General features: G+C 45.5%; 2 protein-coding genes across 4 annotated transcripts; both read right to left on the bottom strand.

Annotated features, from left to right (window-relative positions):
- Window positions 1–658: 658 nt before the first annotated feature.
- gyg1b (glycogenin 1b) lies at window positions 659–13147 on the bottom strand. Of its 3 annotated transcripts, none has more exons than XM_056299090.1 (8): window positions 13003–13147; window positions 10380–10515; window positions 9962–10136; window positions 9646–9808; window positions 5020–5146; window positions 2434–2650; window positions 2262–2360; window positions 659–1779 (listed from the first exon to the last, which is right to left on the bottom strand). In XM_056299090.1, the coding sequence occupies exons 1-8, from the start codon at window positions 13007–13009 to the stop codon at window positions 1630–1632; spliced, it is 1074 nt and encodes a 357-aa protein (XP_056155065.1). In that variant the 5' UTR covers window positions 13010–13147; the 3' UTR covers window positions 659–1629. The 3 variants fall into 3 exon arrangements, with proteins under 3 accessions (XP_056155065.1, XP_056155066.1, XP_056155067.1); XM_056299091.1 differs by having other exon boundaries at window positions 2262–2357; XM_056299092.1 differs by lacking the exon at window positions 2262–2360.
- Window positions 13148–14825: 1678 nt separating this feature from the next.
- Window positions 14826–24295, bottom strand: cpb1 (carboxypeptidase B1 (tissue)). Its single transcript, XM_056299089.1, has 11 exons — window positions 24231–24295; window positions 22963–23038; window positions 20747–20871; window positions 20014–20116; window positions 19802–19903; window positions 18403–18507; window positions 18206–18316; window positions 17990–18080; window positions 17572–17774; window positions 15816–15900; window positions 14826–15203 (listed from the first exon to the last, which is right to left on the bottom strand). The coding sequence occupies exons 1-11, from the start codon at window positions 24293–24295 to the stop codon at window positions 15016–15018; spliced, it is 1254 nt and encodes a 417-aa protein (XP_056155064.1). The 3' UTR covers window positions 14826–15015.
- Window positions 24296–24334: the final 39 nt, after the last annotated feature.

Below are 24334 nucleotides of genomic sequence, written 5' to 3'. Positions count from 1 at the left end.
GCGATAGTGAAGAAGCCATAGATACACTAAATCTGACAATAGAAACTAAGATGACAGGGTCAGAAACCCCATCCTAATCGTTGAAGGGCTTTCCATGAGTCCACCCAAAAAAACCAAACAAAACCAAACACACTCTCTCGCTCACTTCCAAATCTCCCACAGTAAACTGAACCATCAGTTCTTTACTGGTTGCATCCAGCACCTACTCTGATTTTTTTTAATCTTGAAAATCAACCGTATGCAGTAGTTGGTGTTGGTGGAGGGGGGGGGCGGCACTGGGGGATTCCCCTGACAGATTCCTACTCCATCATGACCCTGACTTGGCTCAAGCCGTTACTGGCTGTACGGATTGTATGTAATTATAGAATACAATTTTAGCAATACATTTTGAATTTCTCAACCCTATATTTTCATGTAAACTATGTTGTTGTTGATCCTCTACACTACCTCTTCTATACAGTATGAAGGCTTGACTGACATCTAGTGCTGGGACCAATTTCTACATACAACTCACATATGGACAGAAAAATCACTACACTTAATACCTTTACAATTTTATATCGTGTCCATGTAAGCAACCCATCAAACCAAATCCCCAGTTTGTGAAACTTTATGAGACAGACTTCCATTTGAAAAGAAATGCTCAGCAGACAGTCGGTACTTGTAACAACGTCTTTAATTCTCCAGGTGGAAGGGGCTGTGATACAGGCAACATCTGGGTCAAGTAAAGCAGTGGTGAGCTTAAGAGCAAACCACCTCGGTGCAAAGGACAGCAGAACGAGCTTCTAAGGCAAAAATAGAGAGAGGAGTGTAACAGGCACTGAGGGTCTAGTGTAGAAGGCCAAAAGATGCTCTTCAAATCTTTACAGAGATGTTGTAAACATTTTTTTTAACGTACAAAAGAGGCAGCTGTTAGTTTCAAGAGAAAAATAGTTTCAAGCTCTGAGAACTGAATGAAAATGTTAAAGATCAGAAGACTGAACGGCCTTTACCTCTTTTAACCGAACAGTAAAAAAAAAAAAAAAAAAAAAAAAAAAGAAATGCAGAGAATATACATGTCAATGTCTTGCAAAGCTAAACCCACACAGACAGCAGGACCAATACATCTGATATGGTTCCCTTACCCTTCAACCAAAATGGGGATTAGAGTGCAAAAAAGAAAAAGAAAAAAAGAAAAAACAATTTGGCAAAGTGTCCCAACTACAAAATACAGGAGCTGTTTTCACACCTAGCCAAAACTCATTTGATTGAATGTTTAATTCACATTTTGCGAGGGAAATCAGAGGACAGGAAACACACCAGAGTACAAAAAAAAAAAAAAATTCCATGTTATTATAAGTCACATTGGCCTGGCATTCTTCTCTATGTAGTGCATCAGACACTAGAGACAGGCTGACTGCAAGATGACAGCAATGCATAGATAGATACAATATTTTAGCTACATTTCCCATTGCAAAGGCACTGTCTTTGGAGTCAGGAAAGGGTGGTGATAGTGGTGGCTTAGCCGATTTCTATTTGAACGACAAGGTGGAAGTCTAAACTTTCACTACTGCGCGTTTGTAAGTGACCTATGGAATCGATGTGTTGAGCAGCGAGGGCCCATGTGAATGACTACTCATTCCTTCCTCTCTATTTGAGAAAAGCGTCAAGCTTCCTCTCGATATTCTCGAATGAGTCCATTCCCATGTAGTCCGCCTGTCCCTGCTCCCACTTCTGCTTCCTCTCCTCCGAAGACAAGGATGGAGGAGGGGCTTGTGCATGTGACATGTGGGTCTCCTCCTGGATGGGAAGTAAAGACAGTAATGAACAAGATGTAAAAGCAATGATCTCAGAATGGCACGAGTGCCAATGTTATTCCATTTATCACTTACCACCACGATTAAATCAGTCAATAGTGTATTATTCATGTAGCACATGTTGTACTTACAAATGCAGTACAGCTCACATGAGTGAAAGTTAAAAATATGTGGGGGGGGGGGGCAAGCATTTACATAGGCTGCATCTTTGGAGAGTGAATTTATACCCTGGTTAGGGTAAGGGCCAACTGCATGTACATACGCATGCATGTTTAAGCTGCTGTGCAATGCTGGGGCGGGATACAGACCCGGGTTAGGGTTGATCCCACTTGGATTCAGCTAGAGAAGTCACAGAACATGACTCAAAAGATCTGCTGGGATTATTCGCCAAAAGCTGCAGTAGCGGTAAAAGGTTCGGCCAAATGCTTCATAAAGGCACCACAAACCAAACCCCCTTCTTCATACCTTGCCATTCCCAACAATGATCATGTCACTGCACGTGTACTTTATCAGATGATTAGGTTGACAATTAGGAAGAGGAATAGGAAAACTGCTTTTTGACTGCTGAAAAATAGGAAGAAAGATCAAATCCAGGGAAAAAAACAAAACCCAAAAGAAAAATCTTTGACAGATGTACCTCCACGCATCCCGAGTGGAAAGGCTGTTCCCCATGGTGCTGCTGGAGCATGGGCACCACAGCGCTGGAATACAGCATCCACCATTCCAGCAGGAAGGAGGGGTGGGCCGCAGCTTCCGGCGCGTCTCCCTTGATCTGTTTGGCTTTGGGGTCGAACGTGTAGCTCCATGGCTTGGTCTTCCCTAGGAAATGGACCACCTTGGCATTGCTACCATATCTGAAATGACCAAATGGGGGAAAAGAAAAAAACAGACAAGGATTTGTAGCACATTTAAATTAAGTAATGAAATTAACACGTGAACTTCTTTAGGTTGCAAAACCATGGCAAGAAAAACCAAAACAAAAAAGTTTTCTTAAAGGCAACAGAGTGAGGCGAATACCCATGTAGAAAGAAGTGTGACATCCACAAGCTCTTTTTCCTTAATTGCCATTTTACCAATATTTCATCTTTTTTTGGGGCGGGGGGGGATTTCCCCCCTTTTTCCACCTCAATTGTACTTGGCCAATTACCCCACTCTTCCGAGCCATCCCGGTTGCTGCTCCACCCCCACTGCCGATCCAGGGAGGGCTGCAGACTACCACATGCCTCCTCCGATACGTGTGGAGTCGCCAGCCGCTTCTTTTCACCTGACAGTGAGGAGTTTCACCAGGAGGACGTAGCACGTGGGAGGATCATGCTATTCCCCCCAGTCCCCCCCCCCCTCCCGAACAGGTGCCCCGACCGACCAGAGGAGGTGCTAGAGCAGCGATCAGGACATACCCACATCCGCACTTCCCACCCGCAGACACGGCCAATTGTGTCTGTAGGGATGCCCGACCAAGCCAGTGGTAACACGGGGATTCGAACCAGCAATTCTCGTGTTAGTAGGCAACAGAATAGACCGCTACACTACCCGGACCCCTAATATTTCATCTCTTAATTTGAAGTGGCTGTCAACGATTTTAATGAAGAGCACGTTTTATAATATTTGGTCAAACTTTCTACATCCCAACAGATAATACGCAGATGCACTGAGAAACAAAACCTGGTCTCTGTAGCGCTAGGTGCTGTAACGGTCTCTGTAGTGCTAGGTGCTGTAACGGAGAGAACATATTTTCTGTAGCTGCTCATCCGCCAATCAGGAGAGTGCTTTGCTAGCTAGCATCTCCATTGGTTCCTAGTTGCTGTCAATCAACCAGTCTGCAATCAACAGGGCTTTCGGGCTGCAGTGAGGGGGTGGGTGTTTTTGCTGCATGTTTTGAAAATACAGCTAACTCGTCCTTACTTCTGCCCTGGATCGCTCATTCCCACTTTATTTACAGACCACATCTCCAATTAAATTCTCATCATCATCAAAATGAATTTTTGAAAAAATGTGATCATTGATAAAAGTTGTTTTACACAAAATGGCTTTCTATCCTTAAAAGGTGTGAAGACATCAAAACACGTTTTAATCCAAGCAAGGATTTGTACTGCCATCACTGTCACGCACAGTAACACAACCAAGTTATACAGAAAGGCATTTCTTGGCATGGGCACCTTGTGTGCCAACACAAGCCACATGTTTCAGCCTCCTCTCACAGCCCTAGGTGTGTGTCTCATATGCCAGAACACCAAGTCCCCACCTGTACCAACTACTAACAAACATGTACACACATGTAATCCCTTTTTCAGTTGGTCTCCAATAAACATTGTTGTCCAATGTTGGGCCTCCAACCCAGAAGCTCATTAAAGACAGGTTTGTTAGTGTGAGAGGAATGATGGAAACACAGAAAGAGAGAGAGACAGACAGACCGACAGAGAGAGAGAGAATGAGAGACAGACAGACAGAGACCGACAAATAGGGAGAGTGAGACAGACAGGAAATGAGAGAGAGACAGACAGACAATGAGAGACAATAAGAGATGGAGAAAAACAGACAGGAAATGAAAGACAGACTGACAATGAGAGACAGACAGACAGACACAATGAGAGAGACAGACAATGAGAGACAGACAATAAGAGAGAGACAGAGAAAGAGACAGACAAACAGAAGGACAGACAGGAAATGAGAGAGAGAGAGAGATAGACAGACAGACAGGAAATGAAAAAGAATGAGAGAAAGACAGACAGACAGGGAGAGAGAGGGGGAAATGAGAGAGAGAATGAGACAGCACAATGACCAGCCATTGGCCCCAGTGAGGAGCATAAAAAGGCCTGTAAATAAACTGCTCTATTTTGGGCATCAGTATCAGCTGTTAGGAGCCCAGGGTGAATATCCAACCCATAGCTGAAGCCTGGTGGGGACGATGAAGACGATGACGCTGGTAGCAGTGGTGGTGGGTACATGCGTGGTGTCTTATTGGCCTCGGCACCGGTAACCTAATGTCACTACACTTTCATGTGACCATGTATCAGATTACGCCTTTGGCTCTGTGACCCATACCAGAGAATTCAGTATGGCTGACAGACCCACAAGCACTGCTGCGGCTCTGCAAGTGTACAATACTGCACAATATACAGGAAAAACAACACTCAATGACATAACACACCGTCAGTGAAAACGACAAGGACACATGTATAGGTAGGTATATTTAGAAGTGTTGCTTCAACAGAAGCGGACTTACTGCTTGAATGCTGGAAGGTAAGTGTAGATGGCTATGCTGCTGAGGTTGTAGATAAAGGGGAGGTGTTTTGAGATGTCAGCTGTCGCCCAGTTGCTGAAGAAGCCGTTCAAAATGCCTTGGTCCCCTCCTATGGAAGACCAAAACACAGCTGTCAGGTACACTGAAATAGTCAGGTTTACCAAAACCTGCAGCTCCAGTCAAATTTCTGATAGAGCCCCTGAATAAACAAGGTTTTTTTTTTGGGAGGGGGGGGGTAAAAAAAACCCCAAAAATCATCATTAAAAAATCTCCACATCATTAAAATATAACAGACAAATGGATCATAAAAACAATTCCATAAAATCTAGAGCCATATTCCCTTAGCTTGGATCTAGTCATGACCCACATAATCAGGAACACTTTGTCATTTCACTCATGTACTTGCGCACACGAAGTGAAATGAAATGCCATTTCCCCCAGCTCCTAGCGGGGCAACACAACACCTCAGAGCAAATATAATCCAGCCTATGATGATTGCATGTACTTTTTTTTTTGTATTTCCCCCCTTTTTTTCCCTCCCCAATTGTATCAGGCCAATTACCCCACTCTTCCCGAGTCATCCCGGTCTCTGCTCCGCCCCCTCTGCCGATCCGTGAGGAGTTTCGCTAGGGGGACGTAGCACGTGGGAGGATCACGCTATTCCCCCCCCAGTCCCCCCCCCCAAACAGGCACCCCGACTGACCAGAGGAGGTGCTAGTGCAGCGACCAGGACACACACCCACAAATCTGGCTTCCCACCCGCAGACACGGCCAATTGTGTCTGTAGGGATGCCCGACCAAGCCGGAGGCAACACGGGGGATTCGAACCAGCGATCCCCGTGTTGGTAGGCAACGGAATAGACCGCCACATTATCCAGGGCGCCCCATGATGATTATATTTAATCAGTCGAGATTAGTGACATCATACACTTCGGTGTAAAACATGTAACCCAGCAGTGCTGAGGAAGCGTGGCGTGTGCTCAAAAGGACGTTAAACACTGAAGTTGACAGATCCAAACAGTTTGACGGCTGACTTCCCTGAGAGACGAGATGCTGAGTGAGGATGACAAGCAAATGATTTCCACACCCAGACTCATCAAGTCCTCCTGCTGACATGGGTGTAGGATTAGTCAACGGTCCTCTTAAATAAGCCCAGACAAGCAATTCGAGGAACATTCTCACCGATTCTGAACCAGAGGGCTGGATCGCCTCGCTTTTTGAACATTGAGTTGTCATTTGTCGTCGGGCACAACTGTGTACAGTACATTTCCCTTACTGTAAGTAACGCCGTAGGCAAGAGCTCACTAATAACATTTCTGCAGTACTTCACACCGCACCATGTCAGCAGTAAATCCAAAGTTTGCAAGAAGCAGTGCTGGCGGGGGACGTTGAAGGTGACATGTACAGAACATGTCCAGCCGGTTTCTGTTCTATGGAGACCTCCCTGTTTTACCACAGGCTCTCCCATCAAGGACAGTATTGTGAAAGACCTCTGCTGGGGGGGGGGGGGGGGGATATAAATAACATGTCTTACTCACAGTGACTAATCCCCAACAGCGGTGAGGATTTACCAAGCTGATGTTAGACAAAGATTGATAGCAGGCCATTTGCACACTGGACTCAAGTGCTCCACACACACACACACACCACAACAATGTGCATCAGATATGTTCAAGTATTCAGAACTTCCGAGTCTTCAGGATCTTTTGTTCATCTCTGTAAAGTGCATGTGTGGCTTTTGCACTGTGTTACCTGGTGCTTCCCACCTTCTTGGACCCATTTAGAAAAACCATATCAGTCAGATCTTTGCAGAACTTGTGAGCCAAATCCGATGTCTAGCAAAAGCATAGATGCAAATGAGGCGGTGTGACGGCTTTGACTTTTGTCATGATGTGGGAGAGTCAATGTCAGGGTGCGTTTATGATGTGCACCATTTGTGACTATGTGAAAGTGCGCCGCTTAAGACACGAGACAAGTCTCTGAGCAATAAAAGGAACACTAAAATATCATTATCATACAAAAAAGCAAGACTTTTGACATCCACCATTAGTATCCCAAAACAGCAAAAAAATTACTAACTGTAAAATTTTATCATCTTGCTCAAAGACACACGGATGCCAATTTGGATGCCCAAAAGTGACCAAGCTTAATCTTTTTAAACCAGGTATGGAAAAAAAAAGAAGAAGAAAAAAAAGGATTAATTTATTCCAAGTGCCATTACCTCACCACACAGCTGTATGACTTGACCAATATTGGCTCACGAGTTCATTAGATACTGGCCTTTAACAGAAAGCCTCACACGTACGCAATATAAAGCACAGGGCTGTACCGGTCTGTGCAACCGCAGTCTGCCGCAGTTTAAAATAACACACAAAACTGCCGTTTGTCCCAACCGGGAGACTCCCTTGAGCCTTTCAAAAGTTAATATGGGATTGAGCATCTTCATTTTGAGGGGATGAGCATGGCTCAGCAGGAATGTTCGTCTCTCCCGCTGCCAGTTTGTCTTGGCAGCGGACAACACCGGGACTGAAATACCCAGAGTTCCGGCCTCTGGGCCCTATCCGCAGCAATAACCTTTTCCTTCTTCCACCATTGTGATGCAGTTTTCCTCTGCAGGCAGTAAAGCTAGGGGAGAATGTTAGTTAACATGGGTCATCGTCGAGTGGTCCTCGTGATACAGCGACACATAAAGGTCAAAGGAACTTCAAGTCACAGGCCGGTGCACATGAAAAGACTATCCCTGGCTATAAATAAGACGGCTTTAGCCATTAGCATACCATCCCACCAACCAAATGTAGTTTAGACACACGGCGACTCTAGACAATACAGAGGCGGGAATCACATGAATATGCTGGCTGTATTATAAGTTTGAATGAAAGTGACCGATAATTTTTGATGATGGTGATGATGATCATTTAAAATAAAAGATTGAATAAAGTGAATAGATTGTGCAGTCTTGTCAGCGGTCCAGCCATTGTGATGGCAGACACACTGAATCCTTGCCAACCCGACACTCAATGCAGCCAGAACGAGTTTTCACATCAAAGCACTGCGACACGATTAAGCAGACTAATTGGTTTCTGCAGCGAGCTTGCCATGATGGAATTTCTTTTAAAATAGTCAAACGGACAATAGTCTTGCATTTACAGAAAAAAATACAAAAATAAATAAATAAGGGGGGGGGGGTCAGTCCCACAAAAAAAAAACCCAACTTTCAGGAATCTGCAAGGGTCATTCAGATTATTTCAAAGTAACCCTTCCCTAATTTGTATTACTATGCTGAATAATGTGGTGGTGGTCTCAGTCCTGCAAGTTACAGTAAGAGGAGAAACATGGTGGTTTTAACGAGACTACAGCGGTTTAAAAATAGGTGAGGTATGAGACAAGTGTGTCATATAACACTGTATAGTGTCTACATATGGTTGAAAATGCCATTTCTAGCAAGGAATCTGGAAATCGGTGGAGGAGGAACTGATTCACTAAGAGCTGATACACAGGTAAAGACTTAAATGGCTTGGCGAATAAATGAAGCATCCAAATGCCCATCAAATTTAAGCTAACTAATCAGAAAAATCCAATCTTGACTCATGCTAAACGCTGCTAGCTATATGCTAACAAAAACAACACTGTACTTCATGCACAGAGGTTACATAAAGCTCAGGTTGAATGATGCAAGTATATACTTTAGGGTCTCCAAGTTTTTAAAAGGGCTATAATAAAGAAACTTTTCCATGAATGAGCTTTTTGTCCCACGAGAATGTTTACCAGATATGTGGGGAACATTTGAAAAACCCCACGGATGAATAGAGCATAGGGATGCCAGTTTTTTTTTTTAACGCAACGCTGCAAGAAAAAAAAAAGACAGCTGTAAGTTTTGCTGCAGCACAAACACTGCACACCTAAACCTCCACAACCACAGCTCCCCAACCACACACCACCAATGCAACCCGGCAGCCATCTTGAGCAGAAATGTTCAGTAGAACCTGATACAGAGCCAACATGAAGACCACAATTCACTGGTGTCTCAGGGGGAAAAAAAAAAAAAGAGTGGCTGAATGTCAACCAGCACCCTGTGCAAAAAAAAGACGCCTCTCAAATTTAACCTGCTCCACCACCCACCCCACCCTAGCCAGCCCCTGAGAATAACCCAACATGGCTGGACTTGACCGTCTGACAGGAGGGCCTTGTGTCCGGGCACTGGGCCTGATAAAGGCCCTACATAGTGGAAAGACAAACAAACATTTTTAAAAGGCATGTTACCTAGAACTCAGAACACGTGGTCAAACCCCAAATGTTTGAACGGCGTCTGAAAAAGTTACTGCAGGCATCCAAATTCCACCAAACTATAAAACACCGGCAGTATTCTTAATGCAACACAAATTGCATCCTCATTCTTGTGATACACCGAGCTGTGAAAACTGTACAGTACTCAAAATCAACCAACTCTATGCTTGCACCACCCATAAAGATTTCAGACAATACCAAACGATTAACAACAGTTAATGATAATAATGGGTGCATGACGTTGACCAACACATCAAAATATAAGCACTGCTAAGATATGGGGGAGGGTATATATACGTATATGTGAGATTGCTATCAGCTTACCATCAAAGCTGCCATGCTCTGTACAGTACTGAAGAAGTTTGCCATAGGTCTCCATCGACGGACAGAAGACAAACACGCCAGAGTTGAAGCAGTCAGGCCAGCCAGGGTCAGGAGCAGCTGACAATTCTTCCCTTTCAAACAGCTCATCTACATTTGAGACCACCTGGGATGCAAACAACGACTAAAGCAATCAGGCAGCTGTTGCAGTTACAGTGTGATAATACAAAAATGGGACCTGGAGACTGTTTATTTCAAAAAAAGCACTCATGCTCAGCCAAACTAAGAAAATATCCAAGGAAATGCCTCAGCTTCTCACCAGTGTGTCTGCGTCCATGAAGACACATTTGGAGTAATGTGTGAGGGTCCAGCAGTGGAGTTTGGTGAAGGTCACACCCAAGTCGGGCCTCTTCATCATAGCTAGGTGAGCCGTGTCGCCACTGTCCAGCACATCCACCATCCTCACCTCATCGAAGATCCTCTTCAGCACAGACCTGACGGTACAACATGCCAAGTCATCGTTTTACTGCTCATCAAGGCAAGACAGCACATACAAGGAATCTGACTGGATGGAGGTCTCACACTAAACACAGAACGACTCGACACAACGTTATAAAAGCAGGAAGACTGACAAAAGAGTTTGCATGAAAAATTTAGACAGAAACAAGATTGGACAACAGTGTTGCTGGTTCCGATTCAGAAGTGTTGCGATACAGTCAGAAGATGCGGTTTCTTACTGGTAGGGGTCTGACACGTGGGGACCAATGAGTGTCACCAGCTTCTTGGATGTGTTGTGGTTGCGCAGGGACTTGCCCAAAACCATGGCTCCCCTCGCATAGTTGTCATTGGTAGCTAACGTCACAAAAGCCTGGTCTGTGGAGGGAAGAAAGGCATGATTCATGATTTCGTTTGGGCAACACACTAAGCCACCCCACTTTGCTGTAAACACATCAATGTTTTTCACATCTCTATTGGTTTCCCACAAACTGCTGGAAATATCTACCGTGAAACAAATCAATTATCACACAAGCTAAAAACCAAATTCACAAAAGTGTTGAACATTTTATACAAGATTAAAAAAAAAAATGTTTTATATATACACCAGTACCACATAATGCTGGCCTTGTAATGGGCACCAAAAAAAAGTGTCCACCAAGACAAAGGAAAGGTATTGTATTGAGTCAAAAATTCTTTATTCTATTATGGTGATAGCATTTAACAAAATGTGACTGGAGAATCCCCTGCCCCCCACCCAGGAAAAGATGGCAACTTCTTTTTCCAAATACCTTTTTTTTGCATTTTTGTCATTTAGACAGGACAGTGGAGAAGTTTCAGAGACAAGAGGAAGATGCAGAGGTCCTGAGGCCAGGTTAAAAACAGATCAGGTACCAAACTGACTCCGTCTTAACATGAGGCAGATCCAAGTATTTCAAGATAACGTCCGTTTATAAGTCTTGAAACAAGCTAAAACTGCCTTGGAACAACTGGAGCCGTCTCATCCCACCAGCAGACTTTGCACCAACTTTATGAGCAATGACATTTCAGGATTTGCTTGTTAAAACGGGTTTTTATTTGTAGTGAGGTGCGGCTGACTTGCACAACCGAATCTACACCGAGAGAGGGGGCGAGGGGGAATAAAGCAGTTACCTGCCAAGCCTCAACTCAGAACAATGACTTGTTTGTGAAAAAACGTATAAAAATTGAGATTATGAAACCACGGATGGCAGGGAAATTGAGCAACCGCAGCATAGGGCCAATGTCAAACCCTATTTGGGTATTATAAACAGCCAGCACTCCACTATCATTATCAACAACACATTGTTAAACAGCTAGATAATCACTGCAACAAACCAACCCATTGATAGATTAATAAAAAGGAAAATAAGAGTAAAAACCTCATAAAAAAGGATGATAAAGCCCCCCCTCCCCCCTGCAAAACAATGAGACAGCCACGGGGCAAAACATCAAATTAACATATTTGTGGTATTGTTTCTCACATGCTAGCAGCAAAGCTGGGACAACTCCCTGGGACACGGTGTCCGCAACAGCTAGTATCTGACTACGGTCGCTGAAATAAGAAAAGTCAGAAACAACACAAGAGAAGGCCTGTCTCGTGTGAAGTCACCATCCGTATTCATTAAAACTGCTCTTTTTTGGGCCTACTGTGCGCCACTCTACACAAGCCCACACCCACCTGGGGTGCAATGCAAAGCCGAAATGGGAAAGCTGCAGGTAAGGTGGCGTAACGATGCGTTCCCCACCTTGCTCAGGCTCCCAGCGTGGCCAAGTGCACGTCATGCGTTTGGGAGTAGTAGTAACGCTCTCATTCGTCACGCTGTGTTGAGGAACTTCATGTGTACATTCATGTGTCGATCAATTGACTCCAAAATGTTAATTATAACGCTCTGAACTACGCCCACACAAAGCCACACAGCGTACTCCTGTCGTTTCTGGAAACACTGGAACAAATGTCTGCATAGCTTTTTAATCATTGTGGACTTGCGAAGTGCTGTTAGCTATATTTTTGTGTTGTTGTATTTCCCTTTTTACCACGGACCTACCCGCGGGTCCGAATAAAGTACGAGTTGATTACATAAACGCAGGCCGCGCGCGCGTTCACGCGCACACAAACAAACACACACGCACGCGCCCCTCTCGGCGCAACGCTCCACACGGCGGCGTTACGGACACGCGATGGCTGTAAAGCACGCGCCTAAACGGCCGTTTCCAGGCTGAACGAGAGCGTTACGGTAACTAGGGGGTCACATAATCTGAAGGGGGTACAGCGTTTGGTGCGACACCTGTAAGTGATACGAGCTCTCTGGGGCGCGTTTTGCCGTCAAATCACGAACTCGGGTCAACCCTTCGCGTTTGAGATGGTGACTGAAGCGCCACGCCGAGAGCACTGGCGTCCTTCCTTCGAAGTTGGACGCGACTTCTGATCTATAAACGACCGTAGGCTGCAACAGGAGTCGTTTGCCGCTTCGCCTCGGAGTACCAAAAAAAACAAAAAGTTTTTCTGGAAGCGTCGGAGGCGCGCGGAGCTACTCGGAAACAGCGCAGCTCGAGCACGGTCCCTGCGTGCCGAAAGCCCCCACCGACATTAACGTGACAGCCAGCCAAGGCGTTCACATGGCTAAGGCGTTAGAAGTAACGTCAGCCGTGATTCGCGACGCCATAATGTCGCGTTTCTTAACCAAACAAACTCACAACCATTCAGCTTCCGTCTTTGTTAACGTTACAGTCCGACTTCTACGACACTCGAAGCTGCCGAGCGATTTAACGACACGATGAATGACGCGGCGTGCGCCCGTCCGCTCCTGTCTGCCGGGCTGCGCTGGGGGGGGGCGGTTAACCTACCTGCCATGGCGGTGGAGTAAGTCGAAGCTACGTCGTAGCCCAGACTCGGGATCTCAGCAGCTTTCCGGTGGGGAAAAGACTAACTCAGTACATAGAGGTGGCTTTATAGCAGCGTGACACTCGGGCAGACAAGCGGTGACGTCACCGCCTCCGCTACCGACATGACACACCTCCGCCAAGCCGGACTCCTGGTTAGATAGTGCACAGCGTTCAGCTCAGCCTCCAGTAAAGGAGAGTTCGTATGGAAAATAAAAGTAGGTACACAGGCAAGAGGGGTAGAAAATGACGAGCTGCGAGCAAAATCGCAGGGCAGATTCGGTTATTCTTTTTAATGTTTTGAAAGTCATCCTCTTTTTTTTTTAGGATCCCTCCACTTTTACCGTATTTGCAGGTGCATGCTGGATCGTAGACGAAAGAAAAAGAAAAATTGTCGACGGTGCCACAGGTCTACACGTTTCCATACATCCATGTTTCTAGACACGCATGTTGGCGTACATACATGTTTCCAAGCCAAACATGTCAAAGACACGTTCAGACACACGTTGACGTAAAAGTTATTAAAAAAAACGAAACTGCTGTGCAGGTCCCCTGGTTGATGTCAACCACACCCAAATCGAGATTAAATGTGAAGTGTGTCGTTTTAAGAGGGGAATTTGTTAGAAAAAAAATTAAAAAAATGTTTCAGAGAAGGAACACGGTGTTCTTGTTTTATATTTGCTCAGATGTCCCCATCTGCTGGAAGACACAGCATACAACAAGCACAGAGACGGCGGGGGGGGGGGGAGTCATGAGGGGGTCACTCATCCTCTCATTAATGGTCGCAGACTGCAGACTCCCTGAGGTGGCTCCGCCACATGAGGTGAAATGAGCCTCATAGGGGAGTGGGTGTACTTTCACTGATGAGTGAGTACGTACAGTGCCCCCCCCCATTTTCACATGCACAGAGAAATAGAGGGTGTATGGCCCGTGCATACCCTTGCCTACAGATAAACGCGTGCACACACACACACACACAAAATAAAACCCCTTACAAAACAACTTTACACAATGAAGTGCCCTTTACCGTAAAATGACTTAAACTGACTGCAACCAAACCTCACGTCTTCTACTTTGTGTGTTTGAAGTTTGTGCCAGGGAGGTGAGACGCAAAGTAAATCTTTGGGCCCATTTATTTTCTCCCATCGGGCGCATGCTTGGCAGAGCACAGACACTTCCAGGGAGCCGGCACTGTATGGCTGTCACGTAGCATGCAGCCGGACCAGGACCTTAGGAGAAGATAGTCCCCTCTCCACCCAACCTCCAACCCACCACCACCACCACCCCTGCCACTGGAACAGTGCCAGTGCACAACCGGGATCACACAGTCTCAAACAGCTTTATACAGTGAGTGTATGGCTCTGATTTTTCCATGCATATATATATATATATTTAGCTTTTTGATCAAAAAGCATTGTTTGACATTATACGACTGAAGCACTCAAAATTTCTGGCCAGTATTCTGGGATGCTTTAGAGGATTAAAATTGAAATGCCGCTAGTAGGGGGTTGGAGGGCCGCAAGGAAACAGCTATGAGGCATTTTCCCAGCTATCTTATAAAAAAACAAAATGGCTTTTCCCAACGAGTTCTAACAACATCTCCCAATAAACATCTAAATGGCAAGTACATGAGTAGACTGTCAGTGATATGGGGTGTGAGGACTCAACATGATAGCATTCTGTAATATGTACCATATGTCTAAATATATGTATATATATATGACAGTCTTAATCCATCATATGCAATATTGCTATCATAAACACACACAAAAGAAAGGTTCAGCAAGTGGAGATGGATCATTGATTTTATTGTTTGCACTCATCTTGACATTCTGTCAAGCACAGCGAGAAAACATGGCGGGTGGTGCCCTGTATCCATGGATACGGGACGAGATGGCTGAGAGGTTGCAGGGTGAAGGGGGCTGGGGGTTGGCAGAGGGGAGGGGGAGTTGGCAGGGGTTCTGGCAGTTCCGCTCTTTAATAGAGGTTCTTCTGCACGTAGGCTGCGATGTACTTGACGGCCAACATGGTCTCCTCGCATGTGGGCTTGATCTGAGACTCGGGCAGCAGGAAGCCGTAACGACCGGTGTCACGCAACTCAAAGGTGTAGGAGTACTTCACCCCTAGGTCGTAGGCCCAGTCATCGGAGCCTCCGGCTGCGGGGTCTGAGCGGTAATGGAAAGATGAAAACAATGAGGAGTAGAATACAGAATTGGCTTAGGACTGTCATTTTATATTCTGCAAAAAATTCTGTATGGAATAGATGAGGACATGATGTTCAAGTTTGATTTTTTTAATCGCTTGTGTGGTAAGTCTGCACATACGGAGGAAGCTGACTTAATGGAATTCATACATATGGAACACAAAAGCCATAAATTCTTTTTAAAAAAATTAAAATTAAAATTAAATAAAAAAATAAATAAAATTTAGAATTTAAATTTAAAATGAAAATGTACAATTCAAATTCAAATTTAAAAAAATAATTCTTCAAAAAAATACACACAATTCTCAAGCAGTTTAAACACAGCAGAATGATGAGAGTTACTACACAAGTGTCAATAAGAATATCTATAGGAGGCTACCTGCGTACCTAATTAAATGCAGGTTGGCAAGGGGTAGGGCCGTAAGCCTATCCCAATACAGACTTGTAGGTTAAAGAACACATCCTAACCTAACACATGCAAATAGGAGTACAAAAATATGCAGTCAAGTTCCCACTTTGTGTTTTATTTCCATCATGAAAAAGTATTGGCTGCAACATTTATGGCTGTACTTACAGATGGTGGTGGCGCCGGGTCCGCTGGTGTAGCGTGTACCATACAGACTGCGCAGGGCGGCAGAGGCTCCCTCAGCCACCTTCATCTACAACAACACAGAGGAGAAACTCGCTCAGCTATAGAAGGCAACACATCTGGACACGGTACACGAGCAGAGATAACGCCACAAGCAAAGTGACCGTCCCTTGGGTTACAAGGCAACAGTAACAAAGAACAGCAAGCAGCAAAAAACGTTGAGTATATATCATTTCCCTGTGTCGTCCCTCATCCGAAACCATGATTTTTTTTTTTGTTAATTAAGATAAAAATAGTGGAAGAGATCTGTGTATCTTACAGGAGATGAGGCAACCCCACCACCCCAGCCTACCCCTGGAGCCCCAGACTAAAGCACAAGCAGGGGCTGACTGTGTTGGCGGATGGGGAGAGATCCGTTATGACGGACACCCGGAGTGCTTTTGTTCTGCAGAGTGTTGGGAGAGGAGGGTGAGAGTTGGAGGTGAGTGACGGAGAGACGTGAGAAGTGTGATGTGCAGCAGCCGGCATGAGAGCCGTAGAGGGGTGTGAGTGTTAAGAGCAGCCCTGTTGGATGCCCCGGCGCGAGGCAGAGGGGCGGGCTTGCTTGGTGGGAGCCGGCCGTACGAGCTGGAAGTCAGGGGGAAAATGAGCTGCAGCAGCCGAGTGTGGGCTTGTGACGAGGGCGATAATGGGATGATGGGGTTAGCTACGTGCACAAGTGTCAGGCTGCAGAAATAATTTTGGAAAAGGGCACATCTGTGGCAATATGTTCAGAGCCTCACAATCACTTTTTTCCCCCCTATTCTTTCTTTTCTGACAATTGTGTTATGTTAATATTTTCTTCGATGAAATTTTCACCCAGCTGGAATTATCACACAGCACAACGCTGGTTTCTCTTACCATTTTTTCAAGTCAAAGCTTCTAGTTGATGTCGATTTCAAGTGTGCTGGGATACATGAAATGCCCATATAGTACAAGTGAAGAATATAGTCCCCAAACTGGACACATTAAGTCATTTTTCAGTCTGTTGTGAATAAAACAAACAGTGTGTCTGGCATTATTATCAGCTCGGGTTTGCTGCTGTCATACCCCCATATATCTCATTCCTCCTATCTGTTAGGTTTAAAATGCTGCCGTCCTCCTGCATGACCAGTTTGTGCTTTTGGGCTTCTCGTCATCTCCACCTGCACACCTCTACATGGCCACTTTCTCCATCATTCATCATATTGCATCTGAGGGTTGCTCAAACTGGGAGGACAGAAAGACTTTTAAAACCCAAGTGTACATTTCTCCCACAGTTGGAGATGTTGAGCATTGCTAGCGTTGCTGCTTTGTTGGGCGGTCTAAGTAGTTTTTTGTAGTCTATTTAAAATCTTTGTAAACTTGTTTTTCTATGAGATGAAATTCACATAATTGATTTTTTTAAATATTTGCAGTCAATGCATGTAATGCTATTATGGTCACATGACCCTGGTGCTGCCTCCATGTCAACCCTGCAGTATGACACAAAACTGACCCTAAGCATCACCGCGGAACGTGTCTCTTGCTGCAAGGTTTTACTCGCCATGAGGAAAGAACAAAAGCTATTTCCAACAAGTTGACCTTAATGTGTTAGCATGCAGCCAACATGCTTTCCAATGTACTCGGGTTATGATGTTACTTTGACTGCTGGGTATGCTCTACAGCTTGCCTGGAAACCCCATTCATCAGACTAACTCATCTTGTGATGCATGCCACTGACCAGCTCGCTGTGGTCGGCAGCCAAATCGTAGGTGTAGGAGTAAGGGAAGAGGAGCAGCTGGGAGTAGGAGTGCATGGTGATGTAGGCCTTGATGATGGACTTGTTCTTGCGGATGAAGTCGGCGACGTTCTTGACCTCAATCTCAGACTCGACCTTGTAGCCGCAGAAGGTGTCGCTGCAGGGATTGTTAGAGGCGCCGAGAGCTACAGATAAAAAATGCCATCAAGGTGAGGTGTTGCATTTTTAGGGATGCAAACGAAAGTAAATATGTTGCTACAGTGGGTCAGTCTTCAGCTGTCTGCAGTAGAATACCATTTTATTGACGTATGAGGTCAGTTCTCTCTTGCTTTTTTCTTTTCAAAATGAATTAACTTTGCACTAATTTCCTACTTTAGGCAATCTTTGACCTTGTACTTACTGCACCAGCCGGCGTTGAAGTTCCTGTTGGGATCAGCTCCAATGCAGCTGGATCCAGACTTCCTGGAACGAGTCTTCCTCCACATCCTGCTCTAAAAGCCCCAAATAGAGAACGCATTTAAGCACACATTCGCTGAGCCAACAACAAATCTCTTGCAATTACAAATAGCGGCGCTGGTCTCAGTTAGGGGACACTGGACCTAAGAGTTTAACATACCTGTTTGTGGGTGTAGTCATAGCCATCGATGTTGAAGACGGGCAGGACAAAGACATCCATCTGGTTGAGCAGGCTAGTCATCTGGGAATCCGTTCCGTAGGTGGATAGAGCCTGGGGAGAGGTTGGCAAAAGTTAGAAGAAAAAAAGAAAGACCTCATGTGAGATACCAGCCATACCTATCGGTGTGTCTTCCTCACCTCCTTGACAAACCACTGGCAGAAAGCAGGAGAGATCCACTCTCTGGCGTGGATGCCACAGTCCATGAAGATAGCGGGCTTGGTGGAGCCGGACTTCTTTCCGAGCTACGGTTGTTAGAGAGAGGCATTAGAGGGGTCACAGTAACAACACGTTGGCTAGCGGTATCCTACCCTGGCTTACTGAAGTCGAACCGAAATCCGTTATCAGATGTAATCATTTGTTTTTCATGTCTCAGAACCTTGAAGATGGCATAATAAAACATTCAGCAACAGTGCTGAATTAGTAAACCACTAATATTGTGTATTTTTATATCTTTATAAATAACCGTTCTCAATCGACTCTGTGCACAACTGTAGTCCATTGACTTCCGGTTTCTACTGCAGCGGTCATACCAGTTTCCTGCTTGTTGGTGGGTGCGACTGACAATGGCATATTTTTCGCGATGCCTGCAAGATTTACCATGGATAAATGTCAACATTAACAGAACTGTCGACAAAGTGTCACCTGCCCCTACCAGCAAACGGACGAAAAGTTTCAAGATGTACAGATTGCAGCGAATTCAGGGGGCAACCTCAGGAACTGCCGCGGCCGAGACGCGAACCTGTATCGCCCGCACCGCAGGAGACATCGCTGACCGCTCGACTAATGTCTCAGGCCTATCAGCGAGCGGCCAACATGTCTATTTAACCATGCACGTTACAATATCAAGTTACATCCACAGTTCCGTCCGTCCGTCCGCTCATCCTCATAATTGTGGACGTAACTTTTCACCCGTTTGCTGGCAGGCGCAGGTGAACGTTTGTCGACAGTTCTGTGCATGGCGTCGACATTTATCCATGGTGAATCTTACAGGCATCCCGAAAAACATGCCATTGTCAACAGCACACGCCAACAAACAAGACACCGGTACGATCGCCGCAGTAGAAACCGGAAGTCAGTGGACTACAGTTGTAGCCGATTGTCTCGAGAACTGTGAGGGAGTGGCCTAGTCTCATTAATATTCATAAGCTGACCTTAGCGTGACAGGTAAAAGCAAGGGTCGGTGGTAAGGGCGGGCGGGTTTCATAATTTGATGATTTTATTTTATTGGCTGTGTGTAAACGAGCGTCTGATGACGTCACGAGTAGCATAAAAAAGATCATTTGAGAGAAGATGGACTAGGGGGGAATGATTTTAAAAAGAGAAAAATCGAAAAAGCTGTATTCTACCTTTTATATTCATATTTGTTTTCAGCTGAAAGTAGAGAATGCGACGCACAATGTTGAAAATAACACGTGACGTTAGAAAATATTAGTGTTTCCATTTCAGTCCGATTTTAACGGGTCCATCATTCTGGACTGTTTGATGTCATGATAGTGACATTCATTCTATTTTGGTTAGAGATCAGTTGAACGATACCTTGAGGAGGGTCATTGGGCGTCCCTCGAAGGTGTGTCCAATCAACTGCTTGCTGATCAGCTGAGGGTTGGAAGAGGAAATGGAGGCGATCCAGGACTGAATCTGGAATCAGAGCAGCGGATCAGATCAGAACCACTTGGTGAGATCAGGAGGAGACAGGGCGAGGAGAGGGAGCGGAGGAGGGAAAGGATGATCAGTCACTCGTCTCATACCTTGTCGAAGTTGTTGTACTTGGTGTAGCTGTGGGTCCTGGGGGAGATCTCCATGTTGTCCACCTGGGCATCAATGGAGTCCTGCAGATCCTCGATCAGGACCCTGATGATGTTGAGAGTGTTTGCCTTATATTTGAATCTTGAACACACCACTTTCATTCCACATTCATCTTCCTAAGCTCTTCAGCAATGTTAACACAGCTATGATATTCTCCCCCTCCCTTTTTCTCCCCAGTTGTACTTGGCCAATCACCCCACTCTTCCGAGCCGTCCCGGTCGTTGCTCCGCCCCCTCTGCTGATCCGGGGAGGGCTGCAGACTACCACATGCCTCCTCCGATACATGTGGAGTCACCAGCCGCTTCTTTTCACCTGACAGTGAGGAGTTTCACCAGGGGGACGTAGCGCGTGGGAGGATCACGCTATTCCCCCCCAGTCCACCCCCCCCCAGTGCAGCGACCAGGACACATACCCACATCCGGCTTCCCACCCGCAGACACGGCCAATTTGTCTGTAGGAAAGCGCGAGCAAGCCGGAGGTAACACGGGGATTCGGCGATCCCCACGTTGGCAGGCAACGGGATAGACCGCTACTCTACCCGGGCGCTCCCAGCGGTGGTCATCTTACATTCTAAAAAGTAGTAGACTTCACACATGAAAATCCAATAAAATGAAATAATGTGTGGAGATGCGGTCACTTTATGTGACGTCATGAAGTGGAAATGACGTGACCTACTCGTAGTCCATGCCGCTCTGCTGCAGCATGACGTACGCCATGTCGCAGTGCGTGGCTGGCACGTGGATGTCGACGTCGATGTCGATGGTCACGAGCTCGGCGCTGTCCGGCCTCCAAAAGTCCACCTGCAGATGGCGTCAGACACAAGCGGCTACGGTGAGGGTCTCAACAAGCACAGAGGAATGGATGAGAGGAGCTGGATAACAATCATATTCTGACTGAGGTGATTTCAAGAAGTACAAACGTTTAGATATCTAGCTCGTGTTTAATCTTAGCGTTCAGAAAAGCCGGGGAACGTGGGGTTAGAGCTAATTGGCAAATCCCATACAGCTCAAAATGATCAAAATGACCCAAGAAAGTCGGTCCAATTTAACCCACGTCACCGTTAGCAAACCAATTTAACCCCTGCAGAGAGGGAGAATAGTATGCCAACGTGTGTGTGAGAGAGAGAGAGAGGGGGGGGGAGAAAGAGAGCGAAGGGGAGGGGGAGAGAGAGGAGAGAGGGACAGAGAGAGAGGAGAGAGAGAGGGAGAGAGATGGATAGAGAAAGGGAGAGAGGGAGAGAGAGAGGAGAGAGAGAGCAAGGGGGGGAGGGGGAGAGAGAGGGGAGAGAGATAATTTGATATATGAATTTGATTTGTGTTTAATATGTGACATAATGTTTCAGTCTTTTGCAAACTGCCAAAGCAGTTTGCAAAAGACTGGCATATTTTCTGTTCATGCCAATAAAGCTATGTATTTGAGATTTGAGATAATGTATCCAACGCTTTGGCAACACAGGTGAACAATTTGTCATGCCAATAAAGCCAACTGAACTGAACTGAACTGAGAGAGAGAGGGAGAGCAGCACCTCCATGCTGGGAGCGAGAGATGGCTAGAGAAAGAGAGAGGGGGGAGAGGAGAGAGAGGCGGAGAGACGAGAGAGAGAGTGAGAGGGGGAGGGGGAGAGAGAGACGGACAGAGAGAGAGGAGAGAGAGAAAGATATAACTTTTTTGAATCTTAAAACAAGTCTTTATTTAACAGAAGAAATGCCTGCCTGCCCTTCCACTCCTCACCTAAGTTCTTCTTATTACATGATGATGCTGGTCGCGTGGCTTGGGTTCTGGACTGCTCGGTGGCACGTGGACACTGCTTGGCATCCTGTGCATCATGTTCTTCATAAATGTTATGTCCATTATAATTCTGTTATCCTCTTTCAATGTTGTATTATGTAAATTGCGTGAACACAACATCCATTGCACGCTGTCCGTCTTGGGAGAGAGATCCCTCCTCTGTTGCTCTCCCTGAGGTCTCTTCTTATTTTGTCTCCCTGTTAAAGGGTTTTTTTTAGGGAGTTTTTCCTTATCCGATGAGAGGGTCTAAGGACAGGATGTTGTGTTGCTGTTAAGCCCACTGAGGCAAATCTGTAATTTGTGATATTGGGCTATACAAATAAAATTGATTTGATTTGATTTGAAGAAATGATAAAAAAGAACAGACTTGAAATCCTTCTAAACATGATCTACTCGTATATTTTCGTAATGTGTGTGTGTGTGGTGTTAAGTGTGTGTGTGTGTGTGTGTGTGTTAGTTAGTGTAGATAGCGGGACCGAAAACTAAAGCACTTATGATCCTAATTCTTTTTGGAGGTGGTAGGTATTGTCTCAGAGAGTAAGGGAAAAATCCCAGAAAATCAAAATTATGCATAATTATGCATAAATATGCAAAAATGCATTTTTCTAAAAATGGCTAAAAACCACTTTTCTCGGCATTTCAGATGATTCTGAGCATTTGGGGGAAGGGAGTTAGAGTGGGGGGGGGGTTAGGGGCAGGGGGAAGGCGGTTAGCTGGCAGGATGAAGAGGAGGGAGATTTAGACGGGTGGAGAACCAAACCGCTACATTGTAGCGGGGTTCTTCTAGTAAACAATATTTGTCAAATTACAAACACTCAATCTGAGTCTTTTAACAATCCCCAAAACAATCATTCAACAACAACCCAAAACATAAAAAGACAGGTAAGACCCCTTTTATCCAAGCTCTGCAGCAGAAACCAGCTCGTCCTTTATGGCTGAACACAGCTCCTCTTTATGACACCACAAAGTTGTGAATGTGTCCAGATCTTTCATCGCTTTGTAATAATTGAAATCTGTAATAATTGAGAGAGAGAGAGAGAGAGAGAGAGAGAGAGAGAGAGAGAGAGAGAGAGAGAGAGAGAGAGAGAGAGAGCGAGCAGTACCTCCATGCTGTCAGCCAGCTCCTTAATGAGGGTGACATGCTCATCAAGCACAGGCTTTAGACGGAAGACTTTCTCTCTGCCAAAAAGAACGAGATCAAGAGAACGTCACAGTATTAAAGAAAAATAATAATAATAAAGGAACTAAAAAAAAATCAAAGTATTGAAGGAATGAGCACGCTGGATTAAAAAGGTAATTTGACTTTTCTTACACAAACAGATTTCAGCAGAAAGCCTAATGTTTCATGTGTTTGTTTGTTTTACACAAGGACGTTTCATTACCGGGGTTTGGCTCAGACGCGGCCCCAGCAGCATTTACTGTGTATGAATCTATATAAACCGCATGTGCCTCTACATCACCTCCGAAGCCATGTGCAGAGCAGCTGCGGAGAAACCCTAGAATAACCCTTCAGCTGTCAGTGTAACGCACAGGTTGTCTTTACTATCTGCAGATGTCATGTTTGTGTAAGAATACTGCAGAGGTCTTCATGGCTTTGTGTGCAGCTTTCCTGTTAAGAAGGGAGGTGCATGGAATCGGAGCATAAATACTGTGATATGCTGTTGATGCTGATCTGTCTCTATGTCATTTTGTCCTCTAACGCTCTGTCGCCATTTACTGGCATTATCCATCCATCCATTATCCAAACCGCTTATCCTGCTCTCAGGGATGCTGGAGCCTATCCCAGCAGTCATTGGGCAGCAGGTGAGGGGACATCAAGAACAGGCTGCCAGGCCATCACAGGGCCCACACACATACACACCTAGGGACCATTTAGTACGGCCGATTCACCTGACCTACATGTCTTTGGACTGTGGGAGGAAACCGGAGCACACAGAGGAAACCCACGCAGACACGGGGAGAACGTTTGAAGTCCACATAGAGGACGACCCAGGATGATCCCCAAGGTTGGACTACCTCGAGGCTCGATCCCAGGACCTTCTTGCTGTGAGGCAACCGTGCTAACCACTGCGGCACCGTGCCACTTGCTGGCATTAGGATTAAGAAAATGTAGGTGCAATATGACATCAAACCAAGGATGGATGGGTCTAAAACTTGGTCTAACTTGGTCAACACTGATTTGTAAAGCAAATGATAGCCGGTTACAAAATATTAGTGAAGCTGCACCTGTCTATTTAAAAGATAAAGGATGCAAATGTAAAGTTACCGACAGTGATTATTAGCTCAAAGTTGTCATTGGTAAGGGCTCAGCATCACACAGATATAGACGAAAATAGTTAAGTGTTGCCCTGATAAAAGACGAGAGCTTTACCCCTCAAAGCGAGTGACGTCAGCCAGGGCAAATGCCACCAATCCCAAAAGCACCAGGACTTTCATGTTGCCAGTGAGGTGCAGCTCACCTCTGCATGGCCTTTA

Source organism: Lampris incognitus, chromosome 19 (assembly GCF_029633865.1).
Source record: "Lampris incognitus isolate fLamInc1 chromosome 19, fLamInc1.hap2, whole genome shotgun sequence".
Lineage (NCBI taxonomy): Eukaryota > Metazoa > Chordata > Actinopteri > Lampriformes > Lampridae > Lampris > Lampris incognitus.
Note: the sequence above shows the minus strand (reverse complement) of the source record. Positions and strands in the feature narration are given on the sequence as shown.